This window comes from Kryptolebias marmoratus, linkage group LG4 (genome assembly GCF_001649575.2).
Source record: "Kryptolebias marmoratus isolate JLee-2015 linkage group LG4, ASM164957v2, whole genome shotgun sequence".
NCBI classification, from domain to species: Eukaryota; Metazoa; Chordata; class Actinopteri; order Cyprinodontiformes; family Rivulidae; genus Kryptolebias; species Kryptolebias marmoratus.
In genome coordinates, this window is record NC_051433.1 from 9,568,734 (window position 1) to 9,594,283 (window position 25,550).

Below are 25,550 nucleotides of genomic sequence, written 5' to 3' on the forward strand. Positions count from 1 at the left end.
ATCATTTGCCAGTTTGAAACTACGTTTCGCTCCGACTCAAAAGTCGCTTGCGGTCCGACGTCCCCTTTAAGAGCTCCGACCAACGGCTCAGCGCCCAATCGCGGCGCGTAAACTGAACTCGGGTTGTTGTTAGCAGCTACCGGCTAGCTTCGAGCTAACGCTACAGCTAACCGGTGAGCTAACTGAAGCGGATTTCTCCCCTAACGACGGCTGCGTTTCGGTCATAGCGGTCGCAGCAGCAACGAGCCTCTTCCCCGCCGCGTATAAAAAGTTAAAAATCAGGAAAAATGATGGTGAGTTTGGCTAAACACTTGTTGGAGCGACTGAAGTACGTTTCTTATTCGCAGTGTGTTACTTGTTTTGAGTGAAATCTCACTTTTCATTGATTTAGCAGCTTTAAATGCTAATATGACCATCTGATTGATACTCTTTACATTAGCATTCTTCATCTTTAATACAAGGTTTTAACAAGGACGACTTAATTGCATTTTTATGCAATACTACAATAGCTATGGTCATGATTGAGGAGTTGTTGTTTAACTTTATGTGATTTATTAATCAGCTTCCAGGTCTAATGAAGTTCATTTTCATCCTAGTATCTTAAAAATCCCATGGCTACTGAAGCTAATCTTTCTGTGCAACCTGTTCATGCATATAACATCCATAGTGAGTTTGTTATTAATCATTATGTCCACATGGGCAGACAAGTTTTGATGTATTTATACATATTTACCCTCAGATTATCAAAGTGAAGTATGCAGGTGAAATGGGTTTTGTTTACATTGATTGCGTACCCGAGTCTATCTGGAAAGCCACTTGAGTAAACTCATTTAAACTGCACCATTTAACAAAGTTCAGGGTGATCTTTTTTCCTGTTTGATTTCATAGTTTGCAATGAGAACCTTTTAATAAGTAATCTTATCTAAGTGTTTTTGAATTGTATTAGTGAACTGGTAAATCTTTGCTGAGGTCAGGATTCAAATATGTACAATAAAGTACTTAAACATGAACTGAAAATGGTACTGAAATGTAAATAAATATAACTTGAGAATATGTGGAACATATCAAAAAAGAAGCCAACTTCGTTGATATTGATTTATTTACAAATTGGTGTGTTTTCAAGTGTAAAAACGTAAAAAGTTTAGAAAAATGTACAAAAGTTTGGCGTTTATGTAATTTTTACATGGTCTTTGCCTTGACAACATAAATATATAAATATATATATAAAATCCATGCTGTCTCAGCTGTCGACGCCATATTTGTCGAAGTGTCTCATGATAACCCCCAGCTCCAGCTCCACGGTCCCCATGGCTTCGGTGTGCAGTCTGTATCTGTCCGCCCCGCCGTATATCAGGTCCGGGTTGCGAAGCTGGGGACCTCCGCCGACAAACATTTGTCCCAGCTGCTCCTGCCAGGAGCCGAGCGGCCTCCAGGTCACGCAGCTTATCCGGTGCTGTCCGGGGCTGGAGGGGACGTGGCAGTACCCGTATCCGTACAGCTGGCAGCGGCCGAACGAGTCCTGGTGCCACACTTGCACGTGGATCTTCGGCCAGCCTTGGAGCCCCTTGGTCGCGTAGTGAAGATCAATCGGGTGACTCCAGTAAGCCATTTCTCCGATCTGGGGGATGTCCACCTGGGTCTGACCCTCCTTCAGTCCCGAGAGAAGGCGCCATGCTCCTCCCGTGTGAATCCCCCATTTGCAAAATAGACTGTTTTGCGGAAAACCACTGGCCCCGATTATCTGCCCTATAATGTGAAGCTCCGCCATGTCACAGCTGTCCGCTTTGACCTGAACATACGGCGGTAGTAGCTCTCTTCTTTTCGTCCTCCGAGCTAACGGCTAATTTAACGGCTACACAGCAACACAGCTCCCGTCTCCTTGGCAACCCAGCCTGACCCCGCCCCGTCCCTGTGGTATTACACCCTGAGCGTGGTCTGACAGGCAACACTTCCTGTCAACGCCAGATACAAATAAAACACTCAAACCGTCTCTAGCTAATTATTAATCTAGTGTCAATTATGTTTTGTTTGTCAGTCAGTAAAAATATACACGAACTGTAGCTAATTTCACTTGTGACGTCTGGCAGCTCTTACATAAGTTAGATTTTTCTACCTGACAGACTAAACACAGGGTTTAATTTTATAAAAATATTTGGATATTTGCTGATAGCTGATAAATAGTTCACTCCTAATAACCTTTCTACACAATCAACTGTAATAACATCATTTATTTGATTATTTTTGCAATGTGAAAGTGTGACTTGATGGTTTTCTTACTTAAAAGTCCAGATATTGAGTAATTTTGCAGCAGAAACCTGTTGGTTTTTTCCACTCAGGGTGCTTACTTAATACTTACAGTTTCAGGGTAGTTGTTCTTCATTTTATTTTATTTTATTTACGCTATCAATGAGGACACTCGTAGTTACCATACATATACCCTGTAGTAAATACAGCTATGATGAAGACAACTGAACTGCTAGTTGACAGACCTGAATCAGTAACTTATTTTATAATCACCTGCATGGACATTTCCTCAGGTTTCACAATTCCCGCTTTTAAATACTCATAATATGCGGCCTCCCTACTTTTTGAGGTTGTATGTCTTTGTTATGCACATTGTTGGCTGGAGAGAGCAGAGTTGTTGGTGTGCATCTCTATTATTTTCTGTAAACGTGTCAAACTTTCCTTTCAGCGTTTTTATTTTGACTTTGTTTTTGTTATAACGAGTCTCTGTCTCTGTCCACATAGTCTGATCCAACCCTAGAGAGACATTTCAAGGGTCATAGAGACACCGTAACGAGTGTGGACTTCAGCTGCAACATGAAACAGATTGGTAACCGTCTCATTTATGTAATCATCTGTGTGTCTGTATTTGTCGTCTTTCATTTTGTTGTGTTCTCTGTGGTCATAATGAGCTGTGTCTCCTCCTCGTCCTCCTCCTCCTCTTCCAGCCACGGGCTCCAGGGACTCTTGTGTGATGATCTGGAACATGAAGCCTCAGATGAGAGCCTATCGCTTTGATGGACATAAAGAAGCTGTAAATTGTGTTCAGTTTTCTCCATCGGGCCACCTGGTGGCCTCAGCCTCCAGAGATAAGACCGTGCGCCTTTGGGTGCCCAGCATGTACGTTCATAACTTCATTCATCCTAAGATCACTACAGAAGACTATCCCGTTGTCTATAAACACGATCTGCTGATTACTCCTCATTTCCTCTCACCAGCAGAAGGCACTATGAATACACAGTGGGGTTGGGTGGGTGTTTGCTTTACACATTAGCAATGTCTTGTGTGTTTACAGGAAGGCTGATTCCACAGTGTTCAGGGCTCACACTGCCACTGTGCGCTCCGTTAACTTCTCTGCTGATGGACAGGCTCTGGTCACGGCATCTGATGACAAAACCATCAAAGTGTGGACAGTCCACAGACAGAAGTTTCTCTTCTCTCTCAACCAGCACATCAACTGGGTCCGCTGTGCCAAGTATGACACACACATTCATCGTTATTTATTCCCGTAGAATCTGGTATTCTTTACAGTACTTTGAACTTGCGTGTGGCCTGTTACATTATGTTTCAGTTACGTCTCATCCTTTCTGTGCATTTGCCGCCCAACTAATTTGTTGCTTAAAAAGGCTGCTTTTTGTTTCTAAATCAGGTTTTCTCCAGATGATCGTCTGATTGTGTCGTGCAGCGATGATAAGACCATAAAACTGTGGGACAAGAACAGCAGAGAGTGCATTCATTCTTTCTTTGAACATGCTGGGTAAGCTCTTGAAGCCAGAACGATGAATTAGAGAAACATGTATAGGACATGTATTGATGAGTGCTAAAGAAATAAGAAATCATCTGGGGTTTTTTTAAAATATAGTTTTTATGTATTGTTGTAATATGAATACTTGTATACGACAACAATGAGTACAGAAAAATGAGACTTTTATTCCTTTGTCTTGAGTTGTTCTATTAAAAATGTTTTTTCGTTTACTCCCTAAATTCTGTCATTATATGTTCTTCTTAAAGATTTTATCTTATTTTAATAGTAATTGATTTTTGAAGCATATTAAAGCGAAGATCTTGTCTTTTCAACTGATATTTGAAGTCACAGAGTAAGCTGGAGTAACTGATTTCAAGAGAACGTGTGTTCAGATGCTTCATTACATGAGTTAACATGAATTTAATGTGGAAAACTGCCTCACCATGTGTTTATTTATTTATTTTTTTCCAGTTTTGCAAACTATGTGGACTTTCATCCCAGCGGAACCTGTATTGCTGCAGCTAGTACTGACCACTCTGTTAAGGTGTGGGACATCAGATCCCATAAGATGCTTCAACACTACCCTGGTAAAAACACCTAAAACACAAACTGGAGTTTGCATAACAAGACATAAAGGCAAACTTTAATGTTTAGAGAATAACCTTTGGTCAATCAGTTCATCTCCATCCAACACCTTTTACTTATTAAACCAGAATAAATTTATACTTGGGGAATACAACACACCCAAGAAAATCTCCTTCTTTTAATGCAGTTTAGGCTGACAACAGAATTAAACTAAATAAACCTTCAGTTACATCTAAGACCGAAATGTTCTAATGAGAGTATCAATCCAGATGAATCATTTCTCACTAAATCAATACGCAGAACGTTGATGCCTTTTTGTTAGCCTGCCACTCAGGCTGATTGTTCGAATCATTTCTCCTAAAAGGATTTTAGTTGGGAGATCTAATAATGGATAATCACATCTGCCCGAGGAAACTGAGCGTGGAGATAAACGCTCCTCCTCCTCCTCCTGTATCTACCAGTTTAGTCTGCTTGATGTGACGAACTGTTGAAATGTTGTGCAGTTACTATTAGATGCACATGGGAATTATAGTAATCATAAATCATATACATTAGCAGAGAACTGTAAGTTTGATGAAAGCTGCTGCATTAAAATAACTTACAGGTATGTCTTGCTTTTTGAGGGGTAGTGTGAAGGTAGAATGGTAGTCTAACTTTTGTTTTTGTTGCCTTTTTCAGTTCTAACTCAAGCTCTCTGCACTTGAATGAACCTCTGTTATTGTAAAGAGTCCATTTATGGCTTTTCTTGTTCTCATTCACATATACCTCTTTTTTTTTTCAGTTTCACATAATGGAATGTTGTAGCACCTTTCAGCCAGCAGAGGGACCTATTGCTATTACATAACTTCTCTTTTTATTGATTCAAGATTTCAAGCTAGGGAATGGTCTGATTGATTACTAAAGGCTACTATGCTATACTTATATGGTTTGTTGTAATATAAAGTAGTTGTTAAGCCACTCTCATAAACAGTAGCTGTAACAGTGGGATGTATCTCTGCACTGAGCTGAAATGTAAAAATCAACCAATCTGATCATTTGTTTGTGCTCAGAATTATCAGTCATATATTCTTCCACATTATCAGTTGTGATGATTTTTATTACACATTTAATTCAAAAGACAGTAAATTCACTTGTTTACATTATTTAGTCATTTGGATTAATTAAATAATTTTATTAACACGTCCCCATTATCCAGTACAATTAGTTTTTACTGCGTTAAATAAAGATGTCAGAAAAAAAAACGGACCGTTTATTATCATGTTTCCCTCTAGTCACTCCAAATCTTTTAGGAATTATTGTTTATAATTTTAATATTGTTCATATAATTGAATGCCCTTTTGTCTAAGAGTCTTAATAATCCTAAAGTCTACATTTGTTAAATTTAAGTTTACTTTGCACTTTGTTTTTCCTCCGAATGATTCTTGAAAGAAAACTCAAACCTGAACCTAATAATATGTTCTTTACAAGGTGAACGTTTGGTAAACGCTGATGTCTCGGGAAGGCTGAGAACTCCATGTCCCAATCTGAACAGTGATTTGAAGATTGTCTTTGTCCTGTTTTTTTTTTTTTGTCAAAGTAATCTCACTGTTTGTCATTTAACAGTTGGAGATAAACACGGAATAAAATGAGAGTTTCACATTAAATAAGATAACTAATTGTTTTCTTTTTTCAGTCCACAGCGGCGTGGTGAATGGTTTGTCTTTCCACCCTGCTGGTAATTTTCTAATCACTGCATCAAGCGATTCTACAATGAAAATCCTGGACCTTGTGGAGGGCAAATTATTGTATACGCTGCATGGACATCAGGTATCCACACACATACACAAACCCACAACATATACTGTAGGCTCTATTTTTATATCCTAAGCTCCTTGTGGTTTCGTTTATGTGGTCATGACCAGCATAGGTCAAGTCTGTTCAGCTTTTCATGCACATAGAGGAGGTGTGTTGGTGTGAACTGTGAGTGTTTGACACCTTCTTTATCCATGTTTGACACTCTTAAGTGTGTGTGTGTGTGTGCGTATCGTGCCGGGTTTTTGTATTTGGTGTATTTTAGTACTTGCCTGGCGAGCGGGCAGCCCACTCACGATGACTCATTTTAGGATTGTTGGAAGGAAACAGAACTATGTTTCTGTGGAACATCTCTCTTCCTCCTTTTTGCTTCTCTGGTTTTTGTCTCGCCATTTTCCTCAGCACAGTCCTCCCTCTCTCTCTCTCTCTCTCTCTCAGTCCATCTTTCCCTCCTTCACCTCTTCTTGTCCCACATCTGATGGACTCCCATTGCTGGCTGGACTTGCTGTCCGGACGGCGCGCTGACTGTGTCTGTTTATTTGAACAGCTGATGGACTGGCTTGCTGGCTAGTTGTGGAAATCAGTGGCTTGCCAGTACCACATGTGGTCCGTCTGTTTATCCATCCCCCTGCATGCGTTGCCTGTCTTTCATTTCTGCCTTTTGTCTTTGTCACCTGTGTTTCTCTCCATCCAGTTGCCAAAAATCCTCTCTTTGTGGAGCTAAAAAAAGCACATTTTTTTCTCCCTCTTCTCTCTCTCTCCACCTGCAGATTTGTCATTTTCTATACTTTGTCTCAGTTTCTGTTTCTTTTGGCTCTGTGGCGACACCACCAATCTGCTGGTGCTGGGACCACTCGGAGTGCTAATTGGCTCTCCTGTCGCAGATCTCGAGATGGGAGAGACCCCCATCTGTTCAGTGTGAGTGTGTAGGTTAACGTGTTTGTGCGTCTCTTCACATGTGTTGTGTTGTGTTTATGCGTTGGCCCATGTGCCGGGTACTTTATATGAAAACATGTAAAGTGTTTTGTTGTTGGATCTGACAAATGTGTTGTTTACCAAGCCTCGAGAGGCCATTAACTGGCTGGGGTTAAATTATGCTAATCAAAGGAGTAGTTCAGCCTTTTTTTTTTGTAAGTGGGGTTGTGTGCGGTAAGCTGGAGTCAGAGCGATTTCAGGTCGGAGAATCGGGGAGGAATTCTCACAGGGGAGTCAAGCTAACCGCTACTCAGAGCAGCACCTATTTAGGAGCAAATTTCTATTTTTTTTTTTTTAATGGAGGTGTCCAACTACCTGGTCATGGATCAGTACTGTCACATTAGTACAAGGGTGAAAAAACAAATACAAAAATTTATATACATTGGCTTGCTGAGTATGATCACTTCTGTTGCTTCTTTTCTGCATTTGACTCAATCAGTTATGTTCCACATAAACCTACAAATCTAGCAAAAATCCAGCAAAAATGAGTAAAAAAACACAAACTTCTTTTTCCACGCTAGTTTGTAGGACTGTTGTCTTGTGTGAAACCGGTCCGTGCTGCAGCAAAGGTTGTGGTCTGCTGCTTTCAAACAGCTCAGAAAGTCTGGACAAGCAGCAGAAAATGGACGAGTCGGTAAATGGACTGTACTCGTAGAGCGCTTTTCTAGGCAACCAGGCCACTCGAAGCACTTTACAACCCAATCTGTGCCCTCATTCACCCATCCATCTGCACACATCCACACAGCACTCTGCTGCATCGCTACAAAGCTAACCTGAATACATCATCCTATGGAGTCTAATCAGTGCTTCAGATTGCATTCATACATGACGGGAGGGGTTCAGGGTCTCGCCCAGGGACTCTTCAACATGTGGCATACTGCTGGAATCGAACCTCCAACTCTCATTGGAGGATGACCACTCTAACCACTGAGCCACAGCAGCCCAGTGTTAAAAAAAACAATACATGTTGTAATTTTTGGCACTGTGTCACTTTTATATTATTTACACCGAAGACCGTCTTGGACCAGGTTTGGTGTGTGTGTAGAGTCATCTGGCCTGAGTGGCAGATAATGGCAACATCACGTTGACCTCAGGCACCTGAATGGATCAGAAAAGGTCCCATTTTTATTAATTCAGGAAAGCTGATGGGGGAACTGCTTGAAAGGAAGTTAAGATGCAGGACTGACATCAAGATGTTTCGGCTTGTGGGAAGTAAATAATCGCTGCACGAGCTTTACTACCCTGCTTTGTTCCTTTCAGAGCAACAGAGACAACAAAACAGTATTAATGTGGATCAGTAAGAAATGCAGAGTTTCGTCACTTCAAACGGTGGCAGATTTTAGAGAGAAAAACAGAATATATAATGATTTTTTGGGTAATTTTTAGGCAGGACCAAACTGCTTCTGTCTGCTGCTTTCTGCAATCATTGTTCATTTTTCAGAAGACAAAATGTGCCAGTTAGGTATATGACTGTGTGTGTGTGTGTGCGCTAATAGCAAGTGCCAGCCTGGCAGCTCATATTAGTCAGAGCAGAGACAGAACATGTTGTCTGTCAGACCGCCGTTGCCATGGTGACACTGTCTGCTTCTCTCAGGTGCTTCTGGGAAACCATCCTCACTCAAACCAACCTGTCTGGGTGCCAGCCGCTGGACCCGGTTCTCCCTTTTTTTTTTATGTGTGTGTGTGTGTGTGTCAGCAGCCTGCCTTTTTATTTTCTTTCCTCCTTTTCTTTAGTTTTTTTTTTTTTCCCCCTCATTTCCTTTGAGCACAGCCAGTAGGCTCAGAAGTGGAAAAACAACTTTAAAGTGTGATTTCTCAGGTTTTGAACTGTTCTCCCGGCTCATGCGCACGCACACACACACACACACACACACACACACACACACACAGCCCTTACATCCCCAGGTGATTTTTTTTTTCTTGGCTCTTACCATGTGCGACCTCACTCAACCTTTGTCTAAGCCTTTTGTTGATTTTATCGATTGCTCAGCTGCAGCCTGACACACCGACCCGTCCTCCACAATCACCCACACACACACACCCACACACTCAGAAGCTTTTGTTCTCATCACGATTTTGTTTCCTTGAATGGATTAAAGACATCCAATGCAAAAACATTTCCTGGCTTCGGTACAGGTTTCTGTGACATGCTCTTTGGATGGGACGTTCATGGACTTCACGAGCGACACGCATTACTCTTTATCTACATCCTTTGGTTGTCTTTTTATATTAGAAACAACTCGTGTTTTGTAATGTGTTAAATGACATTGTTCACTCCCACTTATTTAAATAACACCTACACACTGACTGCATTTCTTGGCAGAGGAGATGCATTTAATTATTCATATTCAAAGTTGCTGTGCATAATGTTGAAGGATGAATGAATGAATGGCCTGAAAGCTACACATTTCCAGCCACAGCCCACAGGGGCCAAAGAATCTATGGCTAATGTTATTTCTGTTTACTCGGTTGTTCTTTGTTCATGTCGTGGGAAGTCCGAGCGATTTCTGGTGGCAACTGGAGGCACCTGTGAATGTTTATGTTATGGATAAGCCCTTGATACGGACTGCTTTATCACACAATTAATACATTTGTTTTAGCCACTATCTAAGTTTCATTGCAAGAAAGTTATTAAAACTGGAACCTAGATGCTACGATGTTAGGAAATCATTTCACCGAATCATCACAATGACTCATCATTGTTTTGTTTCAATTTCCTTCACTCCGGGGTTCTTGCCGTTTTGTCGCTCAGCCAAGCAATTATCCGCCTAATGATTATATTTATTCCTAGGAAGTTAGGAATGCTGCGGCGGTACAAAGCCAGGACACGATTTGATTAAACTGTCATCTTGATTTGACTTCTTTCCGCTTCAATGTCCTACTCTCCAGGGTCCGGTCACCTGTGTGGCTTTCTCCCGGACAGGGGAGCACTTCTCCTCCGGAGGTTCTGATGAGCAGGTGATGACTTATTTCATTTAACATAAAAAAAAACATCAAACTAAACGAATGAATTAGCAGTTTAAGTTCACATGTAATATTCTCACAACACTTTAGAGACTCTTTAACTTGACGTTGGTATATTGCTTCAGAAATAAATAAAAACACTCATCTTTCAACAGGTTATGGTCTGGAAGAGCAACTTCGACTGTGTTGAACGTAGTGACGGCGTCAGGCTGGAGCAGAAAAGTGCCGCCAGCTCCGTGGGTCACCTGCCGCTTAGTTCGCATCCCTCTGTTCTCCGCAGCCAGGTACGTTCAGGCTCTCCGTGTTATTCAGCTGCTACACATTATAGAAATATAACTGTTGCAGTTAAACGTCCAGTCGGCCAGTGTTGAGTTTTAACCCTTTGTGGTGTTCGGCCTTACGGCTGGAGCTCTGGGTTTTGCCACCTGACAGCAGTTTTACTCCTACGTCTTATTTAAACTCACATCATGTGTATCCCAGGCAGCTCAGATATACAGCGGCGATTCCCATTAAATGAGGGTTTGACGTCTCTTTTTTTTCGTTTTTCAAAGAACAGCCACCAATCTGACAAATACACAAATACTCACAAATACAAAAAGCAGCAAAACGTCATCCCAAAATCACAACAAACATGCGGTTCAATATAAGTTTTGATTCAACATCATGTGGTTTGATGTTTTTACGATACAACTTTTACTTTTAAAGCACTTTAACGAAAGTGCTGCACCTGTAAAATCAAGGAAATTCCATTTCACTTATTACAAAATAATAAAAAAAAACCTTTTACGAAAGGTTGTTGTCGAGAAGCACAGGAGCTTCAGAGCTCATTAGGTCGGGACTTTTGTGCCATTTTTCTTCAGGCCTTTTTTGTTTTGTTTTGTTTTATGGCAGAACTTGTTGTTATTTTTGGCCGCCTGCCTGGAGATTCGTCCTGGAAACGATGCGTCAGTCATTCACACCCCTTCACACCCGTGTTCGCGTGCACGCTTGGGTTCAACGGAAGAAAATTAAACATAAAGGAACTTTTACAAATGCTTGCAGCTTTGTTTTTTACCGTCTGTGGGACGACATAAGCTGCACTTGAAGAAATGTGTGCATATTTCCATATCTGACATGTTGATTCTATAATCTTATGAACCTTTTTGATCAAACTATTACTTATTTAATTACGAGTAAATCACTTTCTCTGTGATCTGATAGCAATAATATCCAGCAGTTTCATCTTTGATGCTAATAACACTCAAAGAATCAGCTAAATTTAGGGACAAATGAAACTGATTTGATTTTCTGCAGTTTGATTGCAACATTACAATTTCAGAGTTCATTATTCTAATCATTTCTGTCAGGCCTGAAGGCGAGTTTTGAGAACAGAAGATATTTATCGGGCGGCTCCAGCTGTGGAGAACAGTGTTATGGAGCCGGCGTTTTAAGATGAACCAGCTGTAAGAGGCTAATTACTCCTAGCACTGACCTAAAAGGGCCTTTAACAGTGTGAGGACACAGCTTGTAATGTCTTTTTTAACACTTGATTACACATGAATATTCCTGGAACCCTCAAGACATTTGTTTTTGTTCTTCTCTGACTCGTTTTCTTTGTGCTGCGAGGAGAGGACTGCAAATGGATTTTAATAGATCCTCTGCTTGATTATTACAGCTATTATTACAGATGAGTCTGAAAGGGGTGTTAGATGGACCGCGTGGAGAAAGGGGATAAGTACGGCGCACCAAACATATTCTCTAATTCTGAGAAATCTTGTTCTTTTCCAGCCCAAACAAACTTGTTTCGATGGTTTTCCAAACGAATCTGAAGCTTTAGCTTTAGTGTGGAACCACTTCACTTTCACTTGATTAGAAAAGGACTTCGCCTCTTATTTGTTAGCTGTCTGTCTTTAAACAAACACGCCTTTTTATGACACATCTTTACACTGTAGTAGTTCTGTTAGACGTATTTGATTTTTATCTCATTCAGGTACAGAGTCAGTTTGCGCTTCAGCTGCAGATTTGAGAACTTTGGAAACACGAACACGTAAGGAGTGTCACCCCTCAAAACTTTTATTTTGAAAGTTTTCAAATTTTAGTCGGTTGTGTCTACGTCCAACCTATATTTCATAAAGCATCGAAATGTGTTCTGTACTGTAACGTAAACTCATGGTAGACAGATTCAGTGTTAGTGTAATCTCAGATAAATTATGTGAATAAGACTAAAATCTTTATGGTTCTTTCAGTTAAAGTTTCACAGTGATTTCAGCAGCCAAAGTGGGGTTTTTGTAGTGAGAACAGTGGAGCTCGGGTTATTCTTGTTCAGCTCTTCCTTCTAGAGATCCTGTAAATCTGGTGTCTCATTGGGCTGAAATGGTTGGACAGTAGTTGGCGACTCAGTAAATAGTTTTTGTGACCAGCGTGCCGCTTGGCCTCATTCGGAACGACCGGTTTATGAAGATCACGGCTGATTTCTGGGTGCAAGGCCTGCAGAACTGCATTCTTGGCCGTGCACATTATTTTGTTGTCCACCATTATTCTGTTGCCTCAACCCTGTCTGTTAGCATAAAAAAAGGAGCAACCACTGGACAGATTTTAACGAAACATTCAGGAAATATTCACTGAACGTACATCTACGACTGGTTACCTTTTTGGAGTCAGCCCAAGTGAAGATGGCCACCACAGCTAATCGACATTAGCCAACAGTGACTCCTAACTCAGTCAGTTTTACAGACATTTAGCTTAAATTGGATGCGGTAATGACTCAGAATCATTCCTAGCGTGACATCTTGCATAAGATTGTGTAAAGCTTTATTTTTAAGGTTTGACCAAATCAGCTCCAGCTCATCAAGATGATCGGAGTCCAAAAGGCTGACGTGAAAGGCGACAGGCGATTTGCATTCCTTCAAGAAATGCAAATCCTGTAATTACAACTATGTAATTACTTTAATGTCACCCTGAAAAGAGAGCAACTGGTTTTCCTTCCGTTGGTCCTAAATGAATGAGGCAAGAAAGGCTTTTAAGAACCAGGAAAGAAAAGGTGACTGAGAAAACAACAACCTCTAACCTTCACCTGAACCAGGACCCCAGAAATGATGTTCTGCTTTTTCACGACCTGGCTTAGATCCCAATAAAGATTTGTAGTCCCAACAAGGTTTGTGACTAAAACAGGAATGATAATAAAAGTGGCCAACCAAGAACAGGCAGGCACATTAACATCGTTAACATAAAATACCTTTTGGACCAGACTTTTCCCTTTTTTTTCTTATTGACAGCTGCCAGATGCTTCAATTAAAGTAACAGCAGGATCTGTACCTGGAAGCTCGTGCTTCCTAGGTTTTTCTTTTCATGCATAATTTAGCCATTCATAATTTATTATTAATACTATCCCTTTTATCTCATGTACTGCTGCAAGTCTTCACGTGTCGCTTGAGAGGAAGCGGAGAGGAGGGAAAATGTCACCCTCTCACCTAAACGTGACGCTTTGCTGCGTTTTTTTTGGAGTGAGGAACCCGAAGCCTCCGCGAGTTAAAAGAGAGAGAAGAAACAGACGCTCACGCTGATGTAGGAAAAAAAAAAAAAGTGCATGCAGTGTGCTTTTCTGCACTTATTTATTTTCAGAGAATTCGGGTAAACAGGATGTTCTCGGCTGAGAGCAGCCATGACGGCGTCTTTGGAGCACTTCTGCCAGTCGTGCATCCAAATAATTAGCTGCAACTTAATTAAAGAGATGAATAAGACGTTAGTCATGGAGGCCTGTTTGAGCAGAAAACTTGAAGTAAAAAAACAAACAAACTGTTTTTGAATCAGTAGTTGTTAATATCATGGAAATAATTTAGCCCCTTTTTAAAACTGGGTTCCTGTTAAAGTGGTGCTTAAAGAAACTCTACATCTAAAAATAACATCATATTTTTATATGTACAGTTTTATCGGCTCATCCTTCATCCTATACTCGGATGTGAAGTTTCATGTTTATTCGTGGGATACGGGCACTATATCAGAAACGTGTTGTCCTCGCTGCTAAACACAATAAAAGGAAGATAAAATAAATCCTCGGTTTGCTTCAGTTTGGTCGTCCTTCTGCTTACAGCAGCTGAGCACATCTTAATTCGCCTTCGCTGCAGCTTTCCTTCTCGTGTGAGCGCAGACGTGCATCGATGGATGGATGTGAGTGCCGGGCAGCTCTCTCTGATCACATTGGCTCCAACCCCCACCACCTCCACCACCCCCACCACCCCTCTCTTCTTGTTCCGTCTCCAGCTTCACATCTGGGTCTTTCTCCGGCTCACGTGCGCTGACAGACGAGCAGTGCTCTCGCAGCAGGCTTCCCTTCACAGCTCAACACACACACACACACACACACTCTGCACTGCTCAGCACAGCTTCAGGATGAGCATCAGACAGAATGGAGAGAGCGGGGTTCATAGACTACAGTGGCTGTCTGAAGTTTCTCCTCTTGAACCGTTACATTCTTATTTTTTGAAGTTGTGAACCACAGTGCAATCAGGACATATCCGCCATTTATTCAGGTACAGCGTTTGTGATTGTTTCTGTGCGAGTATTTAAAGACAGGCGGCATTACTCTGACAGCAGGAGCTGAATGCGTTTGACAGCGGGCGGGGGGTGAAGAGAAAGGGAAGCGGTGTGACAAGGGACTGCTGAAGACAAGAGAGTGGTGGAGTTAAAGAGCCTGATGGGCTAGTGGAGCGCACGAGCATCAGCGTGAGGCGGGAAGTTAAAGGCAGAGAGAAACGGGGAGAACAGAGGCGGGCACGTGAGACAACATGAGCACACCCGAGACCAAATTTACAAGCCAGGCAAAGACGGTAACGAAAAAACATCCTGATCACTGGCAAGACGCACCCCGTCACGCCGCTCACACAAGGAAGCGAACGGGTGGCAGAGAAACCCTTTTTTTTTAAAAGATCTGCAGGAGAAAGAGAGAAAAGCAACGGTGAGGCAAACGACACAGACGCCCCTCGTCCCAGGCTTCATTGAATAAAGAACATCACTAACAGTTTTTCATCAAATGTTTGCTGTGCTGTATTTACAGCCGCTGAGATATAAGCAGCTGGTGAGGCTGTTTGTCTTCGCTTGTGGTTGTATTAGGAAACGCACACACCTGCCGGCCTCCCTTATTTAATCAAGAAAAAGAAAGTACTGTCCAATAGGAAGGCTGGAAACTGGTGGTTGTCCTGTGGCAGCCAGTCCAGCAGGGAGGGCATGAAGTGTCTCTTTTTACAGTCAACACAATATTTCTAAAACCTCTCCCACAAACATTAGCTCCTTTTACGAAACACTTCAAGCGGGGTCTGGCAGCATGGCGGGTAAAGTCAACCCCCCCTCTGTTACACCTCTGAGCCTTTACGGTCAGTACTGGATGCATATTGAAGGTGAGGATGATGATGATGTCATCTGTGCCACCAGGCAGCTATAGGATGTAAAATGAGAGATGTCCAACACAACTCATCTATATTACTTCACAACTCCCCTGCCGAGTAACACTCTGTGCCTCCTTCGGTTCTGAAATGTTGACTTCTTTTCTAAAAATTCAGATTGTATAATTTATGAATTTCCAGAGGCATATTACTTTAACGATTTGAGCAGAGTTCTGCAAATGAAAAGCCTTTTAAAGCTGATCGTGAACTCCAACTTTGGCCTTAAACTTTATGTAAAATAAAAACACTTAGTCTGATTTTGTCTCGGCTTGGCCGTAGTCTGGCGTGTGTTGCGTTTGGTGAATTGATAAACGGCGGCCATACTCGTGACTATCATAACGACAACTCGTGCTGGAAGCCTTCTTTACTCCATGGCGGCTCTTTTACTCTGCGTAACCTTTGGTAAAAGTGTCCAGCTCTCGTTGCTGCCCATCATCCCTCCACCACCGTGGCTGACAGTTAGAGGGAGGCGTTTTAAACAAACATTGTGCTGCGCATTATGGCTCGACGCTCTCAGTTTGCTCTTGTGTTTTTTTTTTTATTTTAAGAGGCTTTTCTTTTGGCAACCCTTTTAAACAAACCCATAGTTGTGAATAATCTGACTTTTTTAAAATTATACCTTATAGCTTATAACCCGTTTTCACTGAGTGAGAAGCAACGATTCCTTCTTGAAGATTTTCTTGAAGTTTTTCCTAATTGGTGTTAACATGGACCTAAGACTAACAAACTACTAAAAATTCTGCTTTTATAGAAGTGCTGACATTAGATAATGATCCATTATTCAGTTAGCAGCACTAACATGCTATTTATCTGTCTTTTTTTTGTCTTGATTGAGTTATGGCATATTATACCATTTTATTATTGATTTGTGTTATTCTTCTATTCAGGTCGTATTTACTCAATTATAAGACCTGACAAGGACCAGATATTATTTTTACATCATGACCGTAGAACGGGAAGAGGATGTACTTACTTATTTTTACCTTTGTCAGTTATTTTTGATCGGGTTCAGTCTGAATGTCGTCCAATTAGGACCGAGGTTGATTTTGGAGCCAGTCGCTCCTGCAGGAAGGGATTGGACCGGTTCAGTTCGGAGACTCGGCTGTGCGAGCGTGTCTCTGATGAGTGGTTCCGTATGCGGCTCGCCGGGTGTATCGATGGCTGACTGTGTCGGAGTTTAACTTGTGCCTCAAGAAATTTTCCACTGTTGGTTTTTCCACTCCAAATGATTCATTAAATGGGAGGTTACTGTGTTCGCCTGGTCCTTTGTCTGCACATGTGTGTGCATTTTTGTGTGACAGGGTTTCCCCTGACCCACGCTAGTTTACGTTAGCACTGACTGACATCACAGAACAGTATATCGTTTTAGTTTTGGTATTACATTGTTCACCTAAAGTTACCCACGAAAGCCCCAATCATAAAGTCTAAACCATTTTACTGCAAGAAAGTTTTACTTTAACTGTCTAAAACATGTCATGAATCTTTGTCATGACCTAATTTAGTCTCCTTGAGTTGCATTTTTATGAATTAGTGATTTGTGAGCGGTGTGATTAATTGCTGCGCACAGATCGATAGTTTCAGTCTTGATGAAGGTGCAGCAGAACGGCTCTGTTGTCTCTGCCGCTCTCTGGCCACACCAGGAACTTGTCCCGACAGTAACCGTGTGTGTGATAAATGACCAGACTTTATTGTAATGATTTATTGCTTTTATCTGGAGTAAGTGCAAATTACCAATGCTAAGACGCTATTAGTCATTGTTAATGTGCATCGTGTCACCAGATCTACGGCACTGAGGTTTCTGTCTGCGCCGCTTTTAGAGTCGGAGCTTCTAACACGTGGAGCGGGAATAAATGAGATGCTGTTTCTAGGAAAATGCGCGAACCTCTTTGTGACAGAAAGTGTTATTTCAGTGTGTGGTAAACGTGACGAGCCCGGGGACAGCTGCCTTCATTTAGGAGCGATGGGGTTTGATGTGTTCAGATGAGTGAAAATAGGCTTCCTGTTGTGTAGGGAAGATTGGAACCACCCTTTCTCTCGCTAAGATGCATTAGAGAAACACACACAGGCCTTCAGAGACAGACGGAGGTAGGATCAAACCTACAGATGTGCGAAGCTGCTGACCTTCATGTGGTCGATCACATCAGAAAGACTGATTGTGTGTGTGTGTGTGTGTGCGTCCACTGAAACATCCTTTAATAGCTCCATTCTTTCAAAGGGCAATTTTAAAGGCTCTTGTTCCATAACTATGGTCAAGACATTGTAAGTGTAGAAAGCAAGGGCCGTGAATGTTCTGGCAGACATTTATGTTTTTACATGATAGTGGGTGGCCATGCAGTGTGAAGGGGACCACAGAACTGCCCACGCTGGCCTCATGCCTGGACTATAACCCCGTTGTAACATCGGCGTCTTACGTGTGTGGCGTATCATCATCTGGGAGAGGATGGAGCCTTGTTCTTGGCACGATCATGGTCTTATGTGGTATGACTTCCAAATCTTCAGAATCCACACGGATCTAATAGGTCATGCGGATCATGTGGAGCACAGTGGGGTCCTAATTAAGTGTGAAGGGGGCTTAAGTATGTGTCTTTATATATCAGTGAGAGGTTCTGAGTTTCTAACAGCCTCCTCACCTCCATTTTTTTTCCCCCGCAGACCTTTGAATCAGCAGATGTGACGAACAGAAAGGACTCTCAAACCACCGCCCGCTCTCAGAGTTTTAGTCATCACAGCAGCCACAGCAGGGCGGCCCACTCTCATGCCCACAGAGACCCCACCACCACTTCGTCCTCCACCCAGCAGAACCGGAGCCAGAGTTTACCGCAGCCGTCGCACCAGGATCAAGCTCGGCCCCCCGCCTCGGACGGCAGGGTTCCCTCTGGTCTAACAAACACCCTGGAGCACATCATGGGTCAGCTGGACATTCTCACCCAGGTAAGCAGAAGATGTGCTGGTCTGTAACGACAAACAGCGTCACGCCCACACGGTTCACAACAAGAGGTTTCCTCTTCTTTAGAAGCCTCTGGTCGGAGATGGTTCACCAACACAGGCTCTCGAGTTCAAAAACCACCGCTGGAAATATAACTCATGTGTTTATTTCAGTTGCCCCACCAGCCGTTCTGCAGACGGTGTGACGTGTTGGCTGTCGTTTTATTGCTGAAATCATCACAAAGTAAATTACGTCAAGTTTTAGATCTTTAAGGCAACATAGAACGAAAAAAAAAATACACACACCGAAAATTCAACAATGTTTTAAAGATCTGCATTTCTTCTTCATTCCCATCTTTTAATTCTCCCCATTTTGACAGTTCTGTAATCACCCCTTTACACATTTATTTTTAATTTCCCTGTCCCCTGCTTGCGTGTTGACTTGGTTTCTGCTCTCAGTGTGAGTATCTGGTGAAGGCCAGATGCAGTTTGAAGCCAGACTCTGCTGAACTAAAAATAGATTATTGAACAGAGCAGAAAAGGACCAGCGACGACTTTAAACCCGAAAAGCTCTGCTTCTTATCAATTTACGTCCCTTTGTAAATCATAACGTTTTTGGTGCATCGATAAATGGTTTTAGTGCCCGTGGAAGAAGTGCTGGAGAACATTTGAGGCTTCAACTCCTAAAAACCTAAAGACAGAAACACCGTTTCCTGTTTGGAGGCTAAATTTTGCCCTTTGAATCTAAATACCTGATCCCATTTCACTGGTGTTGCTCCAATCGTTTTTGTGGCGACTTTGCACCAAACTGCCCCTCTTTGTTACTCCTTTCCTAACATTGACACAATATACTGACACTTCTTACTGTTTGTAGTTATTGTATAATGATGGAAACTTACTCTTAATATTAATTAGGCTCTCATTTGTTTCTAATGTCAACCTTTTTTAATGCATAATCTTACCACCAGGTTTACTTTGAATCATCTTAATAAAAAAAGGTAAAATGTAAAAATAGCTGATCATATATCAGGGCTGATTTACTGTTTATTTCTAATTATTTTTCATTTGTAAAACTAAAGTTGGACCTTAGTGTAGGATTTACTGACAAAAACTGAAAAGTTTTTATAAACTTTAGTTATTTTTTTCTTGATACATCGTCAAATTTTGACATAACTACTGAACACAGTTAATGACAGTAGTTAGTTACCCTGTAGGTCATCTAGATAGATAGATAGATAGATAGATAGCAGGTGTAAACATCTACCTGGTCATAGTGTGTCTGTGCGGTCCACCTCGTTCCAGTAAACTCGCAGCATCATTCATCCTTTTCTCAGAGTTTCTTTTAAAGAAACAGCATCCATCTGTCTCTCCTTCCAGTGTAAAAATATTGCCTTGTGTGCAAAGTATATTACATAAAGTGTTGTAACACCTTTCGCTGCCTCAATAGATTTTATGCTCCCAACAGAAGCAATCTAAGGACATACTGTGTTTACAGTCCTCGACACAGCAGACGTGCCAACAAGCTCCTGGCATAACTCTGCAGAACCACCATTTTTACAACATAAAACTGCAGACATTAGGAGTTGAGACGTTCCTTGTCCTGGCGTCAGTCAGCGTTTTGTTTCATTGTTTGATCAAGCTTGCGGAGGTTTTACATTAACACCAGCTCTTTGGGTCCGTTCCTGTTTTCCCGTTCGCTCTTCTGTCCTGTTGTCGAATCAACCGACCACGTTTTGTTCTCACCCTGCGTCTCACCGTCCGATTGGTTTTCCTTTGACTCGCAGACTTTCTTGGAGCCCAGCTCTTACCTAAGTCGTGTGACTTTGTACCAGAGGGCAGTAATTCTGAGGGCAAAGGGGTGGAATGTTGTTCTGGAGAGAAAACAAAACCGACTCGCTCTAATTTTAGGAGCATAAAGATTTGGTTTCCACTCCAGATGAAAACCATCGGCCTGTATATTGTTGCTGCTGCTGCCTGGGGGATTCATCCAGCATCACACACACACACACACACAGGCACCAGTCGCTGGCTGTGCTGAGGAATAGCTCTCTGCATCAGGCTGGTGAGATAAACGGGGTCATATTGATCTGAAAATGGAGACGGGCGGAGTGAAAATACAAGCGCTCACGTTAAGCGTGAAATGGCAGAAGATCTTATCCTTTCAGACAACCATCCCTCATACACACATTATTCAACCAATGCTCTGGAATGTTATATTATTTGATTATAAAGTGAGTTTATTCTGCTAATAAACACTCTAATATCATTTATTACATGTGAAATAAAATCCTGCCTTTTGTGTTAATGTATGTGTTCCACTCCAGGCTTAAAATATATATATATTTTATTTATATATTGAAACGATTTGCTGGGATTTCTGTGACAGTCTGACTCAGACTGATTTGCTTGATAAACTTGTATTGTTTGCGTTTTATTTTGTTTAGTCTCAAGACAAAGACGATTTCCTTCGAAATCCACTTCATTACATTTCTCGTCTCTCAGAAGCCACCCACTTGTTGCTTGGAGCAACATTACTGTTTTATTACAGTTAGCGTTTTAAAAGGCCTGCACATTTCCACACTGAATGTCATTACAGAAGTCAGTCTTTAAAATACTTGGAGGACGGACTTTTTGTCTTAACATTTTGAAAGCAAATCCTAGATATGCGTATTGGATTTTCAGAAAGGCGGGTGAAAGACGTGTTGGATGAAAAAGGCGGCTTCAGCCTCAGGGTCTGAAAAATGAAGCCATTCTTGCGTCTCAAAACCTGGATTCTTCCTGGCGGTCCAGAAGGGGCGATCCTTTTGTTGCAAAGAAATGAGTCAGACTTTTTAAAAGTCTGTGTGAAGATTATCGAGTTTCTCACTTCATTTATTCTCCAGGTGAATGCTGTCCCTTTAACTTTGTATTTTCAGTTGCTAGTTTCATATGTTTGTAAAATTAGGTGTAATTAGTTAAAATTTTGTTTCCTGTTTGGAGTGAATTTGTAACAAAGTGTTGTTTGCTTCAGCGTTAAGGTTCTCTGCTTCTGTTAAACCAATACATAAAATCTATACATCTATACATATATATATATATATATATATATATATATATATATATATATATATATTTATCTCAAACAGCAGTGGAAAAATGATAAAACTTGTTTTTGTTTTTGTGATTTGTCTGTGACTCATCTCCGAGCTGCTTTCTAGGACTAAGGAATGTCACGATTCTAATCGCTGCCACATATCGTAGGATTACAGGTCAACACAAGCTGACATTCTTCCAGTTCTGCCGCACTAAAGCCGGAGAGCTTCATCCACCCGGGGACGTTGTTTGCTCCCTTTTTTTAATCTGCATTTTGTGACTTGGTTCCATCAACAGCCCGCAGCAGTAGTTGGACTTTGTGTCTCATTAGCTCAGGGAAATAGTTTCTGCAGTGATGCAGAGGGGATTGTTGACAAAAGAAGTCCGGCTCTCCACTGCAGGATGAGCAGGTCTGTCTTTACCAGAACGTTACCTGTTTACTGACGTGAACAGTGGATTCAGAGACGCTTCACCTTGTTTCTGTTCTCTCGATTAAAAAGCCAAAATCACAAGATTTCTGAATCATATTGACAAAAATAACCCAATCAGGATCTTATAACTAATAACGCACTGTTATGTAGGCAACTTAGTAATCCAAATCTAAAGTAAGATCATATTCATAGAAAGAAGTTTAAAAAATGTAACATTGTGATGGATCTTAGGCACAGGAAGTTTTGAGTCGTAGAAACTTTTAAATTGATGATTGAAATCCAGAGATGACCCAAACTTTTATTGATTGAGCGCTGAAAGTATTGGACCTGGTTTTATTTGTGGCTGATGTTGGTGTTTGTTTGAACTAATTCGGCATAAATATCAGGAACAGAAGGGTACCATAAACAACAAATGAGCAGATTTTTAGCATTTAAAGCAGAAAATCTGTTAGTCATTTATAGTTTTGACATAAATTTTCAGATTTCTTGCATTTAATTCTTGGAAGTGTTATGACTATACCATTTAGAGTTCACTGAATTGACAAAACATTAAATAAATAAAATAAAATTCAGAAGACACCTTTTAAAAATAGGATTAGCGCAAGGAAGCCAAAGTAAGTGAAATCTTGACCCTGTTCCATAAATTTTATATTGGTAAATTTTCCCAGAGCTGCATCCACACACTCGTTTCAGTGCCTATAATAATCTTTATGTTATATATTTAAGTTCCTAAGATGTCAGGAGCCCAAACTCCTGTTTGGAAACCGGAAAACAAACTTGTTTTTCATGATTTAAGCCTGGTGTTTTTCCACCTTCTCCTTCTTTTAAGTGAAAGGAATTTTATGAAGTAGCTGTTTCTGGGTGGCTCCTGAAGCTCAGACTACATGAAGAGTAAAAGTTGGTGATTTGTGTCTGATGTGGAAACTTCACCTGGACGCACCTCTGCTCGCCGGGCTCGTGGGGCGCCGGGTTCGAACACTCAACGAACACCGTCAGTGCTGGATGGTGCTCAGAGGGAAAGTATGTTGTGCTGTGATCTCACTGCCCACACATGCTGGGCCCTTCTTTTTCTTTTCAGAAAACAAACTTTCTTGTGTCGCCTGCGTGCACGGGTGTCTTCATGCAACTGCGCGAGGAGGAAAACAAGAAAAGGGTGCGCGCCAGACACACTGGCTCTGGTGTTTTTCGTTCAAAGCAGTAAATTTCTCAACAATAACTGGCTGTGTTGCTTTTGCACGCACAACCTCCGCCATCATGAACTCATTACTGGAACGCTAATTCCACACAGGCCCCATCGAACACACATTTTTATCTCTTACTCATCTTCTTCCTTCCCTGCTTTCTGTGCCCTTTGTTCCCGCTGCGCCCTCCCCATCTCTTTGTTTCCCTCCATCCAGACGGTTTCGATCCTCGAGCAGCGGCTGACGCTGACCGAAGACAAACTCAAGGAGTGCTTGGAGAACCAGATGGAGATCGGACTGCATCTCCAGAGAAAGGCGGACGCCTGACGACGGAGGAGAAGTTGACAAAGGTGGTCGCATTATAAGAACATTACATTTAACGCACCGAAAATAAGCGGCCTGCTTATTTCACACAGAGATATCGGGGCTGAAGGAGCTGAATATTAGAGAAGTTCCTCCTCAGTAGTGCTGAGTTTGCAGCCCACGTTCTGCTGACAGAGGACTAGCCTGCTTGGATGCGTGCACACGCTGGATGTGTGCCTGCACAGGCGTCAACGCGTGCGAGGGCCTCCACGAGTTCACGTTTCAGTTTGATCTCAGCTCGTCACAAGCGGAGCGAGATCGGATGTTCTTGGTTATCGCAAAGTCCAGATGCAGTATACAGTAAACAGAGCCAGGTACGGGATCGCTGGAAGTATTACTGTAGTATAAATAGTATACCAGCTGATAAATAACACCCAGCAGAGCCGCTGCAGTGCCTTTATTTTTTTATAAATCTGGTGACGATTTCTGTTTTTATTGTCAAGAGATCCCATGAAAACATGGCAGCTTTTGTCATTTATTGATGCCACCAACAATCCCTGATGATTCTTGTAACGGTATAAATCTTTAGTTGTTACTCCAACATGGATAGTGCTGCCCCAGAGTTATTTATCTACACGGTTTTTCTTTAACGCTTCTTAAACTCTCGATTACTTACCAACTTACTTGTGTTTCCGCTGAGCTTTGGGCTTTGTGCTGCAGACAGAACAGGATGAAGTAAGTTGTTTATCTTCAGGGGAACTGTTGACAACAAGAACACTTTAAATGACATCTTCCTCCGACTTTGTTGTAGTTTGGATTATTAGTTGTTTTTTTTGTTTTTACCACCCCAATTTTACTGTTTCTAAAACTTTTTATGCTCTGAAGTAGGTTATTGCTTATAAATGTTTTACGCTCCTAACCTCGATGTGAAACTAGTCAATAAAAATGTTCGAGATTCTGTTTTTCGTAGCAACGAGCGCAGTCTGTGTGTCGAGTGGATGAACGTTTGTTTTTCAGAACTGCCAAATTAATGATGTCACGGGTTATTTGTTTATTTATTTTTACATTTGGACCGCCTGAGCCCCAGCATTTCCCGCGAAATAACGACCTTCCTGTCTTTATTGTCCGTAGAAGAGATGTTTGGACCATGAGCTGTGAGTTGTGTCATCCTTTGCTCACAGCGAGTCATTTTCAACCCTTTCTCTGCCAGATTTTGTGGGATGATTTATTGGAAAAGCATGTGGGTGGAAGCAAAATACCCCCGGCCTGTTTTGTAGCCAAAATCCTTATGTTTCACCCCCGGAGTAATTTACGTAACCTGACCGCTGATGCTGGATCAGGAACTTTTATTTTTAGAAGCTTCAATGAAAATGAGCCAGAGGCTGCGCTCTGACGCTTACTGTACTTTCTCAGTGAGCTTGTTGAGCCAAACCATAAGTGTTCATCTTTTCGGGGTTTTTTTTCCTTTCAAGAGCTGGTAATATGGTTTTATATATGTACTACAGCGGTGAGTCACAGGGAGGCGTGGGCTGAAGGTCTCAGAGGGCCGTGTGTGTGTGTGTGTGTGTGTGTGTGTGCGTCGGAGAGGAGAAAACACCGACTGTTTCTTTAAGACCCCATTCTGCCTCTGCGCTGATGGAAAAAGAAGGAAAACTAAACCGGAATTCTGGAGCTGTGCTGCCGGGCCCACTCTTTTCCTTCCTGTCTGGGGCCCACGAACACACACAGACACACACACACACACACAGTCCAGCCAGAGAAAACAGCTCCCTTTACTATGGGCCTCAAGCAGACGGCCTGCCAGGAGCTGCAGTGAAGGAGAGGAGGAGCTGAAAGAGGAGGCTCAGTCACTGGTGTGTGTTTGTGGGAGCACTCTTTAATACCGGCCTTTATGAGGACCAGGTTTCCTTTCAGAACATGTTAGAGGTTGTTGTAGTGAAGTGAGGAATATTTTCACTGGGCTGTTTAGACTTTTATAGTTGAAGTTAATTCGGGGTCCAGCTTTGAGGTGAAACCTTCAGCTGATTAAATCGGCCTCTTGATGGTCAGTCTGTTCGTATATTTTCAACTCAAACACCTTTATTTATTTATTTAGTTAGAACTTCCCAGAGCAGCAAGGTCTTCTCTTAGAGGAAGCTACAACTGTCTCTTAATAAGT

The 25,550-nt window shown here is 41.8% G+C and overlaps 2 protein-coding genes across 2 annotated transcripts; one reads left to right on the forward strand and one right to left on the reverse strand.

Annotated features, from left to right (window-relative positions):
* Nucleotides 1-24,354, forward strand: poc1a (POC1 centriolar protein A). Its single transcript, XM_017408614.3, has 11 exons — nucleotides 1-293; nucleotides 2,749-2,833; nucleotides 2,952-3,123; nucleotides 3,299-3,478; nucleotides 3,653-3,760; nucleotides 4,220-4,335; nucleotides 6,006-6,139; nucleotides 9,989-10,057; nucleotides 10,219-10,347; nucleotides 18,133-18,411; nucleotides 23,306-24,354. The coding sequence occupies exons 1-11, from the start codon at nucleotides 288-290 to the stop codon at nucleotides 23,414-23,416; spliced, it is 1,389 nt and encodes a 462-aa protein (XP_017264103.1). The 5' UTR covers nucleotides 1-287; the 3' UTR covers nucleotides 23,417-24,354.
* b9d2 (B9 domain containing 2) lies at nucleotides 1,071-1,887 on the reverse strand. Its single transcript, XM_017408615.3, has one exon. It carries the CDS (start codon nucleotides 1,766-1,768, stop codon nucleotides 1,241-1,243), a length of 528 nt encoding a protein of 175 aa, XP_017264104.1. The 5' UTR covers nucleotides 1,769-1,887; the 3' UTR covers nucleotides 1,071-1,240.
* Nucleotides 24,355-25,550: the final 1,196 nt, after the last annotated feature.

Coding starts and splice junctions, on each gene's coding strand:
- b9d2 (XM_017408615.3), bottom strand. CDS start 1,768: ATGGCGGAGCTTCACATTATAGGGCAGATAATCGGGGCCAGTGGTTTT.
- poc1a (XM_017408614.3), top strand. Junction 2,834..2,951: donor CTGCAACATGAAACAGATTG/GTAACCGTCTCA, acceptor CTCCTCTTCCAG/CCACGGGCTCCAGGGACTCT. Junction 10,058..10,218: donor CCGGAGGTTCTGATGAGCAG/GTGATGACTTAT, acceptor ATCTTTCAACAG/GTTATGGTCTGGAAGAGCAA.